This window comes from Haliotis rubra, unplaced genomic scaffold, assembly GCF_003918875.1.
Source record: "Haliotis rubra isolate DU_JTF1 unplaced genomic scaffold, ASM391887v1 Scf124, whole genome shotgun sequence".
NCBI lineage: Eukaryota > Metazoa > Mollusca > Gastropoda > Lepetellida > Haliotidae > Haliotis > Haliotis rubra.
In genome coordinates this window covers 111218-132647 of record NW_025765159.1, presented here as the reverse complement: position 1 = coordinate 132647, position 21430 = coordinate 111218, and the positions used below count along the sequence as shown (strand labels likewise).

The 21430-nt window shown below is 39.8% G+C and overlaps 1 protein-coding gene across 1 annotated transcript in view; it reads left to right on the top strand.

Moving 5' to 3' along the window:
- Window positions 1–21430, top strand: part of LOC124266235 (gamma-aminobutyric acid receptor subunit alpha-2-like) — a 113473-nt gene that overhangs the window by 79616 nt on the left and 12427 nt on the right. The window contains exons 3-5 of the mRNA XM_046701051.1: window positions 4740–4807; window positions 12338–12561; window positions 18987–19069. Coding sequence (XP_046557007.1) covers window positions 4740–4807; window positions 12338–12561; window positions 18987–19069 — 375 coding nt within the window. The remainder of the gene's footprint in view (window positions 1–4739; window positions 4808–12337; window positions 12562–18986; window positions 19070–21430) is intronic.

Below are 21430 nucleotides of genomic sequence, written 5' to 3'. Positions count from 1 at the left end.
GATTAACCTGAAATCGACATCCATAAGGCTAAAACGAATTTACAATTAAACAGTGATCATAAAGTAAAAAGACGCATTGATATTAAGTATTTTGGGCCAATCCTTGATAAAAAAGTACCATTAATTTCGTTTGTTATCACATATCCTGCAATGGACATTCTCATAATTACATTTTTTTTACAAAATATCCCGGAAATCAGAAGGTGAATGTATACGTCTTACAACACGCTTGTCATTAAGTGTTCTTGACCAGTCTTTGATATACGTCACTCTTGATTTCATTTGTCATCGCGCTGACTGAAATGGACATCACTCTGCTGGCAATAACAAACATAGGCCTGTCAAGGCTGACAGCAATCTCATAGGCGAATCGGAGAAGGCTGCAATGAGCAAGTCTGGGGCTTTTGTGAAACATACACATTATCGAGTAGCATGCCATCAACACTCTTGTCCCATCGATCAGAGTGCGGGATATTTACACGGTGCTAGTCACTGCCTCTGACCCACGGAACACAGCCCTTTATCTACACTATTGGAGCCAAGAGAATGCAATTTCTGAGTTAAGTGGTTATATTTCTTGCTACGGGAAACCAAATGTGACGCCGCGATGAATTGCCTTTGCAAGCTTCCTCACAGGAAAACCACTTATGTACTCAAAGATTTCTGTTTTTTCTCCTGGTACTGCCACGAACAATACTGTTCTATGCAAACCTACTTTGCGTTGTCAAGGTCTGCCGACGCGGGAAAATGTTAAATGCTGAAATGGACTGTCAAAGTAATACTTTGATTTATCACAATTTTTAAATGGTATTTTTCTATTTTTAGTGACGTACCATGTCCTCTAAAAAGCTCACTTACATAGTTTGTATTTTTTTAGACTTTTTGTTGTGAACATTTTCTGTTAAGAGCCTTGTGGCGGTGGGTAGTCTCGTGGTTAAAGCGTTCGTTTGTCACGCCGAAAACCCGAGTTCGATTCCCCACATACGAGCAATGATCAAACCCATTTCTGGTGTCCCCTGTCGTGATAGTGCTGGAATATCTGAGCGCTAAAACGGCGTAAAACCATATTCACTCACTCACTGCTATGAGCCTTGATTTTTCAGAGCTTCTGTACATCCGATCTAATTACTTATAAATTAGTTGTTATGAAATCAATATTGTATATAATAATAATGTTTCATCTGAAATTATATTCAATACGTGTCAACAATGAATTATTAAAATATGTTCTTAAGGCTTCACTGTTGATTGTCATTAAATACATGTACTTGTACGTACATGTAGTTAGCCAACTTCTACCTATATCTTTCACAGACATTTTAGAAACTGTAGTTATAATGCCTCAGTTAAAATTAGGATGATTCATAAATCTGAACTCTTTTATCATATCAATAAGAGTTCAACAGTCAAATACATGTTTAAGCCACCCGCCGTGATATTGCTGGAATATTGCTAAAAGCGGCGTTAAGCCACACTCACTCACTCACTCACTCCTTCTGGGCATCCGGTCAGAGTAAATGTCAAGTACCTTGTAGCTTGTAGCACAGTACAATGTCACTTTGTAGCCAGGGTTTGTGACTTGTCCAGAGTCATCTATTCTTGTCATCCCAGATAGCTGGCAAATACCAACTGTTGCGTTAAAACAAAACAAAAATCACAACGCATCACCATCAAGTTAACCTTTCACTGTCCCATGTTAACGCGCCTATCTGATATGTCGTTCCCGGGTTAAACGTCCTATAATTCCACTGTGAGAGACACGAGTTGAACAATTCCTGTGGCTTGACGCACCTAATTACATACATGCATAGACTGCGATCAAGCAGCGACAACGATAGTCAGCGTCAGGCTCACACCGCTTCTTATCGGAGACTGTTTTGCCCGCCTTGCGTGTCCACGCTACGATTTATGCTATGCTATTCTGGGAATCGCTTTTCATCAAGCTAATGTGTGAAAAGCACCCAGTTGATACACCATGCCGTGTTTTATCTGGACGAAGACCAAAGACAGCGTTTATCTTTCAGTGTATACAAAGTTTACTATCAACTCAGCTGTAGTCCAAGGTTGATTTTATTGACCGTCCAAGGCCAATTTCAGCTATGAAACCCTAAATTTTCACAACAGTTCATGACAATGATGCACTTTGTTTTAACGAAATCAGAGTTATGTTCATAAGGAATCTGATAAATTCTCGTTATTGCTTGTACCCCGCCTATTTTATTATGTCTTGTATAAGATCTAAGATACCACATCGTATCGATCGTACAACCGTTAAGTTCAAAGACTTAAGAGGAAAGTTCCGTCACACTGTTTGAAATATAGAAACGTAAATTACAGCTTTTTGATGCAACTGTACAATGTTTATTCGTAGGTCAGGATCAAAGTGATATAAACAAAGCGATAAGATCGCCTGTCCGTAGATAGGAGCTATTGTGGAAAGTCGACGTTGTCGAGATTAATTATCCTTTGGTTTAGTGTTGGCCGTTTGCACTTTGCGTCACCTTTCGCTCGCATAAAACAAATCTAAAGTAATGTTATTAGGGGTATCACAGTAACGGTCACTTTGGATGGTCACATGGCTCAGTGGAGCCTTGTCCCAGCGTCTAGACTGCCGGAGACGATGATGGTGCTTTAAACATGGTGATGAATTATCTCAGAGTGGTACACGTAACACTTCTAATGACACGGAAACGTCAAGATCGTGCTAATGCGACGCCATTGCAATTAAAGAGGAAAACGCACTGTATTACTTATTCATTAATGGAATAAGTTAATCCCTTTCTTCAACAAAGAGATTTATGGTGTTGTTAATGCCAAATAACGAACACTTACTTGTATGCCTTGAGACATGATATTTTTCACCAGTCTCAACTAAATCTGCGTTCAGATGAGAGTCATGGTAGGGTCTTGTAGTGACTCGTTGTTCTGTTGGAAAAGAGACACGAATTTGATTGAACATGCAGTAAAACTGTATCTTTTACAAATATACTCATGCCAATAATGGTTGTCACCCCCTTCAATTTTTTTAAGTGGAGATGACTGTGGTGGAGGGGGGTGACAACCATTATTGGCATGAGTATTTAACTGCATTCAGGCAACAACGTACGAATTACGTATTTTTATAACGTACGAATCTGTGTGATTAAGTATGAATGTACCTTTCCTTCCGTTTTTGTGTTGTACGTCATGAATCGGTATGTACACATTGTATTGAAATTGGGCTTAAAGAGTTAGAAGTGAACAATTTAAACCAAACGATTTCAATGTTTCTGCAGACATGTAGGGAACGAGTGAGTGAGTGAATAAGTGGGTGAGTGGGTGAGTATGCTTTTACAACGCTTTTAGCAATATTCCTGCAATATCACGGCGGAGGACACCAGAAATGGGCTTCACGCATTGTGCCCATGTGGGAATCGAACCAGGGTCTTTGGCGTGACGAGCGAACACTTTAATCACTAGGCTACCCCACCGCCCCCATTTATCATGAGGTGTTATAGAATAATCATATTATAGCTGACTTGTTAAATTTCCTTTTTTTCTGATGATCATCATTGCTTTGAAGGTTTTGCATTACATGATATGATAAGAATGTTAACCTTAACCTTTAGTTACGGGTTGTGAATGAAAGATTAACCCGGCTTATTCATCAAATATCCATTAAAATAAAATTTGAGTGACTGAGTGAGTGAGTGAGTGAGTAGACAAACCTAAAAAGACCAGATACGAACCAACGATCATAGGTCCCAAGGGGCGCAACTCTGCTCAGCGAATTTCAATGAACGTTACACAAATGGTCCCCCGAACTCCAAATGTCACTGAATTTATTACCATTAATTTATGGTTTTAAGGATAAGATATATGAATGAGCATCTGCATTATTACAATTAGGAACGACGCTTCGGTGTAAGCTGGGCAATGGTGTTAGAACCTGCCCGAAACGACGTTCCTATTTGTAATAAAAAATTGTTCATCCTTACTTAGTCCTCCAACTTCTAAAGGCTACAAAGAAGTTTTTTTTGTGAATTTCGAAATTATAGGCAACCTAATACTTAAAAGTATGAACTGACATTTTATCAGATAATGGTTACAGGCAAGTTTAAGTACGGTCTATCCACATGCTCTAATCGTTCAATCTGACATTTTCAAGCAGTCTTATTGCGGCGTTTCAAATGTCGTAGACACAACGAGTTAAATCCCAGTTAAATGTTCATTGAATCCCTAACCACGTCCAATACTCCGACCTAAGAGTGACCCGTGACGGCGTCAGCCAATATTATGTCAAAATGAGTTTCTTAACAATCACAGTCTTAAAACGAACTATGAAAGTGTAAAAAGTAACGAATATATGTCTTTTAGCGAGGCTCTGATGGCGATTTAAAGCACCTGGGGCTCTTGGGTGTCGTGTAAAACGGCCTTGAGTGACAAGAACATTCCCTTCTGTTTGTCTCTGTATTTTCTTTCAGCATCCCTGTGTCAAGGAACAGGGTTTTTCGAACAGAGAATGTGGCTTTTGAACAATCGAAGCTGACGTTGTTCACGTTATAACACTGATCAATTATTTACTTCAACTTTAAGGAGCATATCTTTGCAGATCGAATATTCAACGTGACAGTTTGCTCTTCGGCAAATACCACTTGAACGTGTCAGTCTTATCAGATCAAATGTCATGAAACTGAACAAGATATGATTAATTATTAGTTGTACAGTTAGTTAGTTTGACTCTTGCTTTCATATTTCAGATGAGCCTGTACTAATCGAGACCCACGTCTCTATAAGAAGTTTTGGAAAGATCTCGGAAATGGAAATGGTGAGACATTTTGAATCCTAATTGGTTTATGTACATTGTTGTATGAAACTTCATTTCACACTAGCGTTACCAGCTATTGTATTACCCTATAGGGGCGATGGGTGGCCTAGTGGTTAAAGCGTTCGCTCGTCACGCCGAAGATCCGGGTTCGATTCCCCACATGGGAACAATGTGTGATGATTATTTCTGGTGTCCCTCTCCGTAATATTGCTAAAATATTGCTAAAAGCGGCGTAAAACTAAACTCACTGACTATTAACCTATCCTTATGTATATGAGACATAGCTAAGCTCTCCATATGCTTGTGTATGCTTATCGAATAATTTCAGCTATTCAAGGCGAATATAACCCTGCTATATTAATGATCACTTTTGGAAAAGACAGTAGTGCAGATCATACTGGGTGTGTATTTCGGGGGGCGGTGGGGTAGCCTAATGGTTAAAGCGTTGGCTCGTCACGCCGAAGACCCGGGTTCGATTCCGCACATGGGCACAATGTGTGAAGCCCATTTCTTGTGTCCCCCGCCGTGATATTGCTGGAATATTGCTAAAAGCGGCGTAAAACTAAACTCAGTCAGTCAGTCAGTGTATTTCGTAGTGCACACGTGTGTGCAAAGGAATTGATGCGATGGCAAACGAATAGCTGTCAATATGTCCTAGGTTGCCACCAATGGCTGTGTTGGCAAACCAGAGGGTGACAGCATAAGCACTGAACTAGCATGCATATTAAGTGTTGAATCCATGGTAACTAGGTTCATCATAATTTTATGTTATCATCACATGGTCATTATATGATCATCCCACCGTTCACACCCATCGTTTTATGGTCAAGCGTGTGACATGTATGCTGCTTCCAAATCCTGGTCAAGCGTGTGACATGTAATCAGCATGGTCATCCATTCGTCACAGTGTTGTTGTCTGATACCATATGGTCAAGCTGCTTCCAAATCCTGGTCAAGCAATCTGCGCTCATGTTCACGGTTACGTAGCATCGTACCATTATCAATACATTCAATCAAAAGAATGCATGGTCAACATTGTTATAAACATCACACACATTTGCAAGTACTAACAAATACCGTTAGCTAATTCACTTTGAGATAATTGTATCATTAAGGGGAAAACGAGACACCGTTTCTCCGTTTCTCCAATACCGGGAAAAAACGATTATCCTTTCATAACATGAAATCCTTTACAGTTTCTAAATATTGACGACGCCTTGTATGTCACGAATGGCATCATGAAACGCTGATATGAGTGTAATAGGAAAACGATAATGTAATTTCTAATTAATTTGTGTTAACTACAGCAATTAATCCTTCCGGGTACAATCCTGGTTAATCTTATATGTACGACGTTCTAAAAGCTATAGAGTCAGAAATGTAATTCTACTTTCACAATGAGGTCATCGAGATATAATTCAGTCTTATAGAATCAACATCAAAGCCTGAATCGCCCATCAATTAGGTTCGATATTACACGTTAACATTACCGCGGTAGTTCCTATGTAATACGTTAGCTGCAGAAGCTTCTTGATGCTTGTCAATTGCGGTGATATATTACAGAAATCGACATCACTATCAATCAAACCAATAGACAAGGTCATCCGAGGTCAAAATATAATTTGACAACCCAATATCAGATTACGGATAAAATATTGTTATTGCCCCTTAAGGCGACGACCATTTCTAACCTGCGTGGCATCGTTTGTTTGTTCTAATTGCAGTCGAGATTTAGATAGGGTTGACGGGGTATGAGAGTAGTCATTGATGGGAAATAATATGTTGATTGAACATAATATTTTATAACTATCCACGTTGTCTTTAGCAGATTTGATTAGAAATGTCAACATCGTCGTGGTACACCACTTAACCCCTCACACATTGCCCATCCCCAACTCAGAGGAAGTTGGGGGGGGGGGCCTTGTTGTTACAGCGTTGGCTCTTCAAACCCATGACCCAGTTTCGATTCCCCACATGGGAACAATGCGTGAAGCCCATTTCTGGTGTCCCCGCCGTGATATTGCTGGAATATTGCTAAAAGCGGCGTAAAACCATACTCACTAACACCGTATCAGAGATGTCATTTGTTTGTCTCCGGAACATGGACTGCGCCATCACACGCCATCCGATGAAATGGACATAAGATGCATATAAAAACATACTTTTACTCTGTAATTAACTTAGACACTGTAACGGCAGAATAAAGTACGCATTCCTGCACTTTCGTTGCATGCGGTTACAGGACAAAACGATATCAGGCAGGCTCTCAGAAAAAAAAATAATGTCTTGCCGTTTTTTTGACAATAAATGCATGCTATCTTAATATAAACATTAATCTTAAGGTTGACTGGTTTAATGAAGCATAATCGGGTTATAGATTAAGTGCCGCAACTCGATCAGATTTCGACGCATCAGAACGGCTTATCTGCCCTGTTGTTATGACGCCATTATCATTACCGTTGGCGGAGTATTATCTTGTCTGAATTTAAGCAGCCTGTTATGGTGCACACTATACATACTGATGCGTAGAATTTTCCTGTGCTACATTGGTAGGTCCTTATACATTAGAAGAGTGATGTTCATATTCCATATTCCACCGCACTCAGCAATATTCCAGCTTTATGGCGGCGGCTGTATATAATCGAGGCTTTACCAGACAGTGCAGGGATCAACATCATGAGCATCGATCTACGCAATTGGGATACGATGATGTGTCGACCAAATCAGCGAGCCTGACTACCCGATCCCGTTAGTCGCCTCTTACGACAAGCATGGGTTGCTGAAGACCAATTCTAACCCTGATCTTCACGGGTGACTATTTGACACCAGAAACACAAATTGCTGTTATAAAGTCTAAGTCGCATAAACGATTTTGCTTTTAGAAGCGATTTCTTGCTATAATAGTAATGATTTTATCGTTTTTATTTACAATCAAGATATCAGATATATGGATCCATTCCAACACAGGATCGATCGCCTTAAGCAAGCCAAGATAACATGCATTATTGCGATCATCACAATATCACGGCATGTCAGCTTGTCTTTAATGTCTTAGGTTGGTAAATTCCACGCGCACGAGTAATGTACCGACAATCCCAGTCTCCACATGATTTTCCAATGCCTGAGGGACGCTTCAAAGACAACCGCACTGCAGCATCTTATACGACAAGGCCACATGTGTTCTTCGTATAGCATAAGCCGTTATGGTATACTGAATATTCGTTACTGCAAGACAGGTTAAGTCCACGCAAACCAATGTCTGTTTTAGGAACCTGAAGTGCGTGGAAATTTGTGCAACGAAATATGATCTTTGACAACACTGTCGGTAAAATATGTGTTGATATTTTGGACATGAGGAAACGTACTCTCGGAGGGACAGCTATCCTGATGAAATATTGATCGAAAGTTTTGGATTCAGATAAAATCTACTTTCTGAATTTGAAGTTCCTTGTGGAGGGTCGTGTAAAACTTGACAAGTATTTAGGGAGGTTTGCCTCTGGCGTTCTGTAAACCCACTGGGAGGCCCGATTCTTTTGAAAAATGATTGGTTGTTAACGCCATGATTGATAAGATGTTGGCCGCATGCATCAATGAACATGCTGCTAAAAGCATTGTGATTGTCAGCACAACTTGAAGGAGTTTGGAATATTTCCACGAGGTCAAAGCGATCACCAATGACGTCATCTGCAAAGGGCGATCATCCATGTGCTGTTTTCGTCTTTCCTCGATCTCATCGTTTACGGTTTTGAGGTTGATAATGCCACGGCTATAATATGATGAAGCGCTTTAAATATGATACACTGAATCTCAATTACAGCAAATTTTGATGTATTACATGAAATAATTTGAATGTCAATGAAAATGTGGCATTTCAGAAATAAACGAAACGACAGTTTGTAAACATGTTCGGAAGGATAGTTTTAATTGGCAATGGCCATTAAAATAGAACTAGTTGTGCAATATGCAATTTTGGAAAAGCGAAGAGATTATTATGGATACAACGAAAGTGTTTGGCACCACAGAGAAAGTATGTGCTATATAGCCGCGGTCACACCTAACGGTCATGAGACCGCCTCCGTGGTGTAGTGGTTAGAGCGTCCGCCCGGAGAGCGGAAGGTCGCGGGTTCGATCCCCGACCGCGTCATACCAACAAGACGTTAAAATATGGTACTTGTTGGTCCCTGCCTGGCGCTAGGCATTAATGGGTACAACAAGGGCTGGTCGGCTCGGAGTCAGTACAATGTGTCTGAGTGGGGTATTCATGCTTCACTGTGGCATGGTATCTCAGTGGGATAGCACAATAAGACCAGCTTAAGTCTGGGCTAGTACAAGAAGCCGCACATACACACGCATGCACGTCGTCATATGAGCTAAATATTCTCAAGCACGACGTTAAATCCAATTTCACCTCACCTCTAACGGTCATGAACGTTGTTGACCGTAACTTATTTGAACGTAGTTCATCGTATTTGCCACTACGATTAACTAGATTGAAGTAGGGTGTAGTAGTTTCGAAGTAGTAGTAAACCGTAGTTATATCGCAGTGCCATGTTACCACGGTGTTCTACGGTCAACACAGCGGTGCTGTAGGGTCAGTTACGGTCTACTACGGAGAACTAGGGTCAACCACGTTCAACCACATTCAAACTACGGTAACAGTAGGGTCTTAGCATTCAAACTAACCGTAGAGATACTTTGAACATATTGAAAATTGTTTTTGTCTAACCACGGCCAAATCATGGGTTTGCTGAAGTTCAAAGTACAGTCCTAACTACGGTGGTCTACGTTGGACTCCGCGTAAATACGTCTAACTACGTTTAACTAAGGTCAAATACGGGTCTACTACGGTCTACTACGTTAATCCCCCACTATGGTCAACTACATGCGTGTCCGTAAGATGTGACCGCTGGTATGCTTATGCCATCAAGTATAATGAAAGAACCAAAGTATTTTACGACACAACTGTAAACATATTAACAGCGTATCTGTTACGACGAATAAGTCCATTTTTATACATTATTAATGCGAATTCCATCGGCCCCAAGGACTTCTAGTTACTGATTTTAAACGTTTCATGTTTGTTAACTATTTCAAGCTCTGTTTTTATTTTAATATGATAGTGGATATCAATAATGAAAATAAAACGAAATATGATTTAAGTTTTTGCCAGCTTCAGTACGTTATCTGTAGGTGTATGTAATGATCTTCAAATGTCGTCAAATTTGATCTTCTAGTATAATTTCAGTCCACTGTTCTTTCTAAAATGGAGAAGTTGTAGATGTGTGTGGGCGTATGCTTTTTCTGATCGACATTGGAATCTTCAGCTGTTCTTAAATGTCTGTTTGTTGAACATAGAGATTTGTTCTAGGTTACATCTTCTTTTTATTCTTGAGTACAACGTTTCAGGGCTTGTTCTGGCCCCATCATCAGGTAAAACTGAACAGTAACTGTTAACTCTGGCCGTGACGTCACAATGCTTATGACGTCACAATGCTATGACGACGCAATACATGTGGTGGTCAATAGATACAGATGACATGGCTAATAGAATACATGTTATACAAGAATAAAAAGAATATGTAACCCAGAAAAAATCTCTATGTTCATCAAATATCATCTTCTAAAATGCCAATCAAGCGTCTGTTTGTTCTTATCAGAAATAGTTGTTTGTTTATTTGTTGTTTAGTTCGAGCTATATGATGGCTGTCTGTTCGAGTTTAATCCGGACAACCCAGAGACTGAAAACATGAGCATCGATTTTACATAACTGGGATACGATGACATGCAACCGAAGTCAATCCATGCATGTCGAAAGGGGCGACCAACGGGATCAGGTGGCCAGGCTCGCTGACGTGGTTGACACATGTCATCGTATCTCAGTTTCGTAGATCGTTGCATATGCTCTTGATAACTGGATTGTCTTGTCCAGATTCGAGTGTTTACAGACCGCCGCCATATAGCTGGAATATTTCTGAGTTCGGCATTAAACCCAAAAATGGAAAAAAAAGTAAACAAACAAACTGATCGAGCCAGTCGCCTCTAACGACAAGCATAACTTGCTGTGTTGGATCTTTTCGCCACTGGCATATCATCCTGATTACGATTATGAAATATGTGCACTTTCAAACATCAGTTGACGGAGACTCGTGGTATCTACTACATAGGTTCGCTTTGAGCTTGACTTCAAACCAGATATGTTATCAAAGAGGACCAACTTGAATGGGGTAAATTTCGCACATTTCTCTCTCAGAAAAATAAACATGGATGATGTTTTAGAAGGTGACGCAGAAAGTTTTTGCTCCGTCGATTATCTCTAATATGGCAGTGGGTGTAGCAAGTGCAGTTGGGTACTATGGGCTAAAGAACGTTTGTAGTCGGTATGCATCATTTAACACGATAGAGTTACTTGTTGAGTGTGTTTCTTGTGTTGCCACAGTCGCTGCATCTTGAAGCAATACTGTACACATTCCCCCAAAATTCATTATCTGAGTCGATCGTTGCCGTCTCTCTATCAGTCTTTTAACACGCTGAATGTTAACTTCATCTGGAGCGCCTGGTCCGTATGAGTAAAGAGGCTGTTAATTTGCTTTGGTTTGCATAGATAATCAAGTTTATACTCTGAACGTGCTTAAATCGGTACGTATGTTTCATAGATAGTAAAAGACTGTTATTAAGTTGTTTTAGTGTAGTAAAACGTGAGAATGTTATGTTAGAATTCCATTAAATAGGTTTGGCTTCAAATAGAAATTGCCGTGTAACAAATTCATGGAAAAGACCCAGACTCTTTTCCATAAAGCGATCAAATTGGTCGTATCTGCCAATTGCTAGCATACGCTAAACACAATCATAAGTTAGATCCGCTTTGCACAATGGGACTCTGGACCATAGTAGAGTGATAAGGTTGTACACCACTTTTAGCAATATGCCTGCTACACCAGGGCGGAAAACTCCACAAACATATATTGAAATTTAAAAAATACATTCTCCCAAAGTCCTAATGGGACAATTGGTCCTGAATTTAGTGCTGTGCAACTGCTTGGAGTTGTGCACCCTTACCATACAGGATCGCCTGGTGTTACGTTCGAGTTTGCCATAATTTATATCATGATCTGTCAATCTAATGCCGGAGGAAGTCTTAAAGTGTCGCAGGTGCAAAACATTGAACTTACGAGCACGATTGTGTCGCTGTCCATTTCTGGCGTCCCCCACAGTGATATTGCTGGAATATTGCTAAAAGCGGCGTAAAACCACACTCACTCACTCGTTATCAATGCATGTGGAAAGATGTATGGCAGAACGCATCATCTTCATCTAATACTGCTCCGCCGCCCCTTAAAACAACATCCTCTGGACCTTGGAACAAACTTTCTCTTTGCTCACATCTCCAGCCTAGTAACGCTCACCCCGCCACGAGCGCTATTTCGGTCACCGTAAATTATATATGGGCGTCAGTTGGCAATACAAACACTTCAGTGTACGCAAAAACAGAGAGCTAATCATTCTTATATTTATCTATAATTTTCTCCCCAGGATTACTCCTTCCAGTGCTACCTCCGACAGAGATGGCACGACGATCGTCTCAAATTCCATATGGACAACGTCACTGAATTCACCCTCAGCAATCGTTTTCTTCAGTATATTTGGAAACCAAACACCTATTTCCTGAATGGCAAAAATTCCAAAGCTCACAACATCACCGTTCCCAACGCATTTGTTCGGATTCGAAACGACGGGCATCTGTATATGTCTCGAAGGTGAGTCTAATATCCGGTGCCCGGAAGCAAATCCCGCAAACCGGATATCCGGTGTCTCTCTGTCGAGTTTAGGGAACAAGGAAGCGTGACAAAGGAGCGGAATTGAACAAAGCTTCTGTGCCCCTGGCAATGAAACGTGCAGACATTGTCTGCCATATGCGAGACGCACCGGTGTCCATTTCTTCTCTGGAAATAACAGATTGAAATGTAATTAAATTTCGGAGACTCTGTTCTCTCCTGGGCCATTCTGTCGCCCAGCTGAATGCAACAGTAACGTTGTAAATTGGTTTGTGTAAGTAATTTAACTCATTATAGACTGGGCCACGCTTCCCTTGTTCTCTTCTGATGTTTGGGATGTACATCCATCAACAAAATGATGGATGTATACGACAAATATTTACACGCATTTAGGAATTTGTTAACAATGATGCTATTCTTAGCCGGAATTTATTATAAGTTACTTTTCCTGAATTTACCCGTCAATGTTACATAAAATGTTCTTTAGTTTTGACAGTTTTACACACTTTTGGAATTGTTGATTATATCATGTTTATGTTGTTTGGTGCACGCTTAAACTTATCTTACATTCATATATACTGGACAAAATAAGTTAGGGATATTGATATTTTTATTATTGATATTTTATCAGTGTGTCAAAGAAAAAATATATCATTATTCATAATTTCAAAATTTACATACATCCCTAACTATTTTTGTCCAGTATAGTTTCATTTACGGCCTGTAGTTTTGGGGTGTGTTTAGGGTAAGGGTGTGAGAACCCAGAACGCAATGACGTACAGGTCACGAAGCCCGTATAATATGATACAAATCCCGCCTTAATATTATTCTAATGTTCCAATCTTAGTGAGAACATATTTTCTTCGCTGCACAAATTCAAAACAGATGTAAATCCAGATTCATGAAGAAGTCACATTTCGAAGTCATTTGCTTGCTAACATTGCTATCATTTTTGAAAATATTTATGTTCGCCATCTGGAATACAAATACATTTAGTTGTTAGGTTATTAGGTTGCAATCGTCTGACGGATGTTAGCACTACGGACAATTGTTGTCTTTTATTTATTTTTGTTCATCTGCAATGCAAATATACTAAGTTGCTGCTTATCAAATTCACAGTTCTACGGACATGTGCCAACCGTGGCTCGTATATATCGCTGTGAAGGTCCGTCTGTTGTCTCTGCAGCTAGGATATGAAATAATCCATAAACTTTTCATTTGTTTTGGGTTTTTTTTGTTCCCATTTAAGTCACGAGCAGTCATTGAGGATCTTTACACGTTTGTCACCGTTGGCGTGTGACGGATTTAAAGAGTTACCTTTTTATTTTGTGGATTTCAGTTAAAGAAAACACGTGCTTAGATGTGCGTTTCAATCGCATCTGTTAACATTTATGTCGATTACATCCTACGAAAAAACTACGTTGGCATGTTGAAACTGACGCTTTGAATCCTAAGGATTTCAAATCTGTCTGCTTTAACACCAGAATCGTATTTGTCATCGGTCATTGAGCATAGTGGAGACATGTGCTTAGAGTTACTGAAAAAGACAAGTTCTTGATTCCACTTACTGCTTCAAAGAGTCTGTCAAAACATCAGGGCACAGTGACACGCATGTAATAGAGGTACGGCTATTTTTAGACCGCTGAAGATCCGGGTTAGAATTGGTCTGCATCAACCCATGTTTGTTTCTAAAAGGCCACTAACAGAATCGGGAGGTTAGACTCACTGACTTGGTTGACACATGTCATCGTATTCCAGTTGGTAGATGGGTGCTCATGCTGTTGTTTACTGGATTAACTGGTCCAGATTCGGTTTTCAGACCGCCGCCGTGTAGCTGGAATATTGCCGATTCCGGCGTTAAAAACAAACAAACAAACAAACAAAACGACCCTGCTAAGATATTTCCATGTCATTCGAAAGCAAATATTTTGAAATTTATTGTATGTTGTCCTCATTTTCGCTGAATATAGAGACAAAAAGTACAACTGTCCACGAATTCCAAAATGCAAGGATAGAACCTCATGTCATCTGAAATCATTTCTCAATTGACTGGTCACATGTCAAGGTTGTCAAGGTGATGTATACGCCGTTACCAGAACCGTAGACACACTCAATCATCATCTGGCGATTTCAATATATATGTATGATCTTATCTGTATGATTGACTTGCCTCGCGTCGTGGATGCTGGAAAGATTGAATCAAGGACTGACGAATAAGGGATTTACGAATAAACACTATAGGTGAAAATACCGATGATTGGATTGTGTGAAAAGTCGATCAACGGGCCGAGATAGTGTATTTGGTTAAGACAATGAGTGGATAAGTCCACATTAGAGACAAGTAGAAATGGAGCAGTGTTGAATGCCATAGTTTTCCGTATTACTGTAAATGACTTCGGCTTATACACAAGCAAAGAAGTCAACAGCATGAGCAACGATCCATGTTGATCGGTGGATGACGCAGAGAGGTCACATATAATGTCCACCCAATCCTCATTTTATTTTATTACGACAATAAACTGCCTGGGGCTTAGGCTGCCACAGAAACCCCATCCGATCACCGTTTTATTCGATCATTTTTACGCCAATATCCTATTTGGGACTAGAGCTGCCACAAACACTCCATCCGATCCACTTTTTATTCTACTACTCTTACGACAATAAACTACTTGGGACTAGAGCTGCCACAGAAACCCCATCCGATCCACTTTTTATTCCATCACACTTACGACAATAACCTATTTAGACAAATGCTGCCAAAGTATCCCCATGAGATTGTATGGGTATGAAAGCTGATGAATATCACAGGAACGCTTTAAAAGGTAGTCAAGCGATTGATGTTTGAAGTTGAGGGCTGAGGTCTTATTACTCCTTCAAATGCAATCCTGAAGGAAATGGAAAGACCATGCCATTAGCAGCATATTCCTGTGCTCTTTGCACTTCTAGAAATGAGCCAGCCGATGTCCTGCCCTTTAAACCGAAAGCAGAAAGTCCTTGTCAAGAAAATAGACTTCGGCGTGGCATTACCTCCATCGATGCGATCTGACCGTCCTGCTCCCCGGAATTGAAAGTTCTATAGATCAGAAACCTCTCAATCATATTTCACCAACCGCCGCAGCCTGATAAAGGGGCTCCTCTGTGCGGTTATTGAAAGATGATAGATCAATGATATAAGTATGTCCCGTGAAGGAAGTGTCATTCAAGATAAATTTTCCGATTTCTTTACCCTGGGGAAGGTTCGGCAAACTCCCCCAATCAACGGATGTGTAACTCCTTTATTCGGAAGTAGAATGATACAGAGGAATCAGTGGACGCGGAGTCCCCGCCGTTGGAAATCACGATCTCTTCTCACGCTAGAGAAAGATCGTTTTTTCGCAAAGCAGGAGACAAATGATGTATTGGTTTTAATGGCAAGCTTTTTGAAAAGATGGGATTTAATTGCGCATGGTGTCAGCTGCTACCAGTAAAATGCCACCAAGTTCCAATTGATCGGATTTCGCAGCAGTGAAATAGCGACATGAAGTTCCTGATAGTTCTCTCGTTAAAACGGAACCGTTTCTTAACCGTAGCCAAATCCCGTTGTTAACCTGTCGACCCGAAACTTCCCCAGCTTAATATAAAAACATGAGTCCATTTGAAACTTCTCCGAGCTCAACTCGATCTTTTTTATGCATCTTTGATGAAGCGTTTTGCTTTGTAGTCGGACATTTTCTTCCGAATTCGATGAAAGAGCGAAACGATCTTAATTCTTTAAACATCGAAGCCTAATACACCTAGAGGTTAGATTTAGCACCAGATTGATTTCACCATAAACCTTTCACAACTACAAATTTGAAGAAGCCTTTACCTTACATCGAGTCATCCTGGCCAGATGGGACCCAGAGTAACGATCGGTTTTCATAGACAATAGATCATTCATACAATCTGACAATGTTCATATGATTAATAAATAGAGACTTAAGTGCTGATTACTAGGCGAGATTAACGTGTCACAATGTGCCAGAAATTCTGATAGCATCTCTGAAATGAGATAACAGCGACAAGGCAATTATGGTCCTCACATCACAGTCACGTTCTAAACTCAATATTCAAATTTTGGTATCTCATTCTGATACAGAATTATAGCTATTTCATAAATCTCCCGCGGTTGACAAGCTGATTACAACCTAATGTACAAACTGGGTTTCTGAATTCAAATCATTTATTTCCCTATTGAGACTCAACCCATGGCAGTAATGATCTCATTAAGCGTCGTTCCAAACAGAGTATGCTAGTTTAACGTTATGAATAAGCAGTATTTGGCCTAACATTTACATTTGTGAGAGACGTTTTCTTTGTCCTTTTAATACGAATATTTTCCAAGTCCATAATAGTATGATATTGATCAGGGAAACAGTACATTTTCATTATATTCCGTATATTAGGATGAGAATGAAATGAATATTTTATTTACGATAATCATTAGTTGTAATTGCAGCAAGAGATGAATATGTATATGTATGTGAAAACCGTTTTTCTTGGTATTTGTCCAAAAACTTAAATTAGACTATCCAATATTGACGCATCATCTACAATGGGCATACGTGATGAAGCAAGGCTGGACGCTGTGAAACAGTCTCACTTCCAGACTAATTCTCTTTAGGGCATTAGTTCTTTTATACCTGATATTAAATGAGAATACGATCTCATGACACACGCAAGATTCTCCCTAGCAATGTCAGTCTTATGATTTCAGATCAGATAACGTAATTAATCCCATGCATTCTCAGAGACAGGGCACGGCAACGTAAGTCCAAGTTAGACGACCGGAAGTCCGATGAGACCGTAATGTTAACTATGCTCGATAAGGGCTAGTGGAGTCAGTAGAACCTGTCTAACCTGAGTTATTATTCCTCCAGATATTTCCCTGGAGCATGATCAAAATTGCTATGTAGCATGTTTGGGTATTGCATTTCGTCATCACGATATTTAATATGTGTCTGGACACCTCATCGAGTGATAGGTTTCGTTTGGAAACACGTTGGAAGTCCTCAATGTACATTAAATTATATTTAAAATTCTTATGAAGTTCGAGCATTTCAACGGGGAAAGGAACGGCATTCACAATGGACGTTTGTCATACAAAAAACAAGACAGCTGTCTTGAGAAAAAACCCTAACATTTCGTAATTATGGATCTTTGCGAAAGATTCCAAAATGACAGGTGCATATTAGGATAATTGTTCGACAACATTATTACTATACTGTTTTGCACAATAGACGTAAATGGATACAGTGACGTGTTGTAAAACTGGAAAATACAGTTGGATCCGATTCCAGAAAATGCTATTATGCGATAATGGATCAGGTTTTGTTATGGCGGTTTGTTTGGATGTCTTGTTACATTTTGAAATACACCTTTAACCTTTGATGGTAGACATAAGGGCTCAGTTTCAGGGAATTTCATTTCACGTTTGATCATGATACAAACGTATCTCCAGGGCTTTACGATCAGATGTATCATATTTAACAACGGATTGTAAATACGTGTATCCTCTACCGTTTCCTTAATATAGTCAGCTGGTTTTGAAATGGCTCTTCGTTTCACAAGCATCATTTGAAGGAAGGAGATCATCGTGTCCACTTCAAGCAGCAACATTAGATTAAGAAATATTTTGTTTTGTTCGTTTGTCGTTTAAGAAAGCACTCTAGACAAAACGTTTCAGTGACTAAGACCATAAGCATTGATCGAGATATGATGAGATTCATCTGACTACACGATTCCAAGATCATTTCTTACCAGAATCTTCCCCGACGTCAATGAAGCCCGATGCTTCCAGCAGCTTTTGTCCGTTTCAAGTGTTTATGGTGTCAAATGCAGAGGGCTAAAACTACCAGTTGTTTCAGTATCAAGTCAACGCTGACCAAATGTTGAACTAAGCCAAACGTTTTAATTTAACAAATTCCTTCGAAACATGTGGAGAAACATCTTTGGAGGCAGTACCATTCACGAATTGCGTTCGATCATAAACGTATCGTAAGTGACTTAAATATAAAACTCAGCGTTATTTCAAGAATATTCAGTTAATAATCAGGCAAAAAAAGTAAAATGTTATGAATATATCATTGTGACACCCGGTGTTTGCGAATAATGTATTTTTGATGAAGTGATGCAGGTGCCATAAGTAAATAATCCTAAGCTGGCGATTAAGACTTAAATCGTAATTACCTTAAATACCATTCTTCGTGATACAGTATCCTGTTTTTTGTTTGGTATTGTTCTTTTTTGTTTCACGCCGCACTCAACAGCATACCGTAAATTTGTGGAATAAAGTTCGTAGAAGGTTTGTCAGCAAGCATTCTCTGAACCTTTCATGCATGAAAATAAACCAATCTGCAAATTTCTGACGGATTCATTTATCGTTCCAGACTGACCGTGAACGCAAAGTGTCCAATGCATCTTCACAGTTACCCTATGGGTAAAATCAAATGTCCTCTGAAACTTGGAAGCTGTGAGTATATCATTTTATATGTCCCATATTTCTATGTAACGTATATATAATGTCAACGTTACCTTGAGATATTCCAGAGAGGCCCAGTGGGTAGAGAATCATAGTGTAGAGAGTGAAATATCTATGAATGGGGGGTAAGAGAGAGGATGGAGAATGAAAAAGGGAATTAAAAGAATATACAGAAAATTTAGAAAGAGGGGTGGTCGGAGATGGGGGAAGTTTGAAGTGTGTGAATGTGTGAAAGAAAGCGGAGACAAAGGTAGCTCTCTACCTTTGTCTCCGCTTTCTTTCACACATTCAGACAAAAACAGGAGAGACAAAAACAGAGACGGCAGCAATGTACGCTGAGTGGTACATCTCCACATAAGACAATGATCAGTCATATATCCCCTAGCGTTACTCCGTGATCCTTTAATACCCTGGATCAACCCGTTACCCGATGGGAAATTATATTACGCATTCAGCGGTTTTCTTGTTACCTCTTCCATGCTTATACCACATTACTATCGGCTCCATTCGTGGACAAAGAACATTTGATGACCACCATTCTGATGCAAGTTGTATCTTGCCACGTACTTGAGACATTATCATTGATTCTCTATGGGCAGGCAGGCCAATTTATATGCAGGCTGTGCATCCAGGGGGGATTACTCTAAATCCTCTGATTACGTCACTTCCTGTGAAGACCAGCTGCTCCTGTTGTCTTCTGTCGAAACAGTCTATTGTCTCTGTAACGCTGATAGACATATGTTGCAGTTTCTGTGAAACATTGTCTGAGGTGTTATCGTATACTTCTTATAGACAGTGAAATGCGTGTATATGCAGGTTGTAACTTGAATCTGAGTTTAAACAGAACTCGTGTGGCTGCATTTGAATAAAAGAGAACTGCAATCGACATTCAATTAGATCACTTTCGTGGCTTAGTGTTTAAAGCGTTTGCCCGGAGAGCGGAAGGTCTGTGGTTCGATCCCCGCCCACATGAAAGATGGTACTTGTTGTTACCGTGGCTACCCTGGGAATTAAGGGAATGGCTATAAGTGCTTTTGGGGCATAAATCAAAGTTTGGTAGTCTTGAAGTCAATACACTGTTTGATATCCATGTTTAATTGCGACAGGGTATTTAAATTAGTTAGCACTACAAAACTGGCAAAAGTCTGGGCTTGGGACACCCACCCACACCTACACCCACACCCACACCCACACCCACACAGTCACATATGAATCGTCCACAGTGTAATTTGTTTGGAAATGAAAGTTATAACAAGTGACCAGTTCAGCGAATCAGAATGCAGGAATTACAATTTGCAGGAATTTGACAATTACCTGATAGTACTTGTACCATATGTTTGCGTGTTTAATCACGGGTGGTCAGGCTCGCTGACTTGGTTGACACATGTCACGGGTTCCCAATTGCGCAGATCGATGCTCATGCTGTTGATCACTGGATTGTCTGGTCCAGACTCGATTATTTACAGACCGCAACCATATAGCTGGAATATTGCTGAGTGCGGCGTAAAACTAAACTCACTCACTCATTTGATAGTCATTTATAAACAGATGATTATGCTACAACCCAAAACGTAAATACACTTCTATGTTTAGCATCGATTGCTCATGCATAATGGAAAGGTTCTGTCACTTTTCTCATAATATATTGGAAAGTTGTAAAAGGATAATTTACGAACGCCATTTCTTCTACCAAAGATATAGCAGCCATACCAATTTGTTATTGTGTCCGGTGTCAAAATTAACACCCCATTAGATTTCCCGTTACCTTCTTCTATATTTTCACAACAAAACAAGATTGTATTTTGACATATTTCTGACAAAAATACATCATATCAACATCAGGGACTGGTGGTCACCCTGTAACCTGACATCTGGCTCCGATTTAGAGACCATCGATGAAACACAAGTACATATTCAAATATGTTCCAAACCCATCATTATTTCTGAATGTTTTAATTGGAAATAGATTACGGTTTGTCAGGCAAATATCTCAGACATGATGAAATAAGTTCCATTTCTTCCCCGACCAGAGACCTTTAACCCATCACAAATACCACGTCTGTGATCCGTGTGGAGATGTGATCGCTCCGGCAGCTTCTTGATAGGACAATAATGAAATGCAAACACACAAAAACGCATGGAATGCGATTTTGAACGGTAACCACCTCTGAAATATAACTCACTGGATCGCTTGGAAAACAACTCTAATTTAAAAACCAATGTATTGGCGGCCATCATTCATCTGAAATTGGGATATTGATTAATTCCCCTCACTCATTCTGATGTTAGCAACCAAATTGTTCCGAATAATCGTATTCTGTTGTAAAGTAGATTTATGTAATCGGTTGTTCA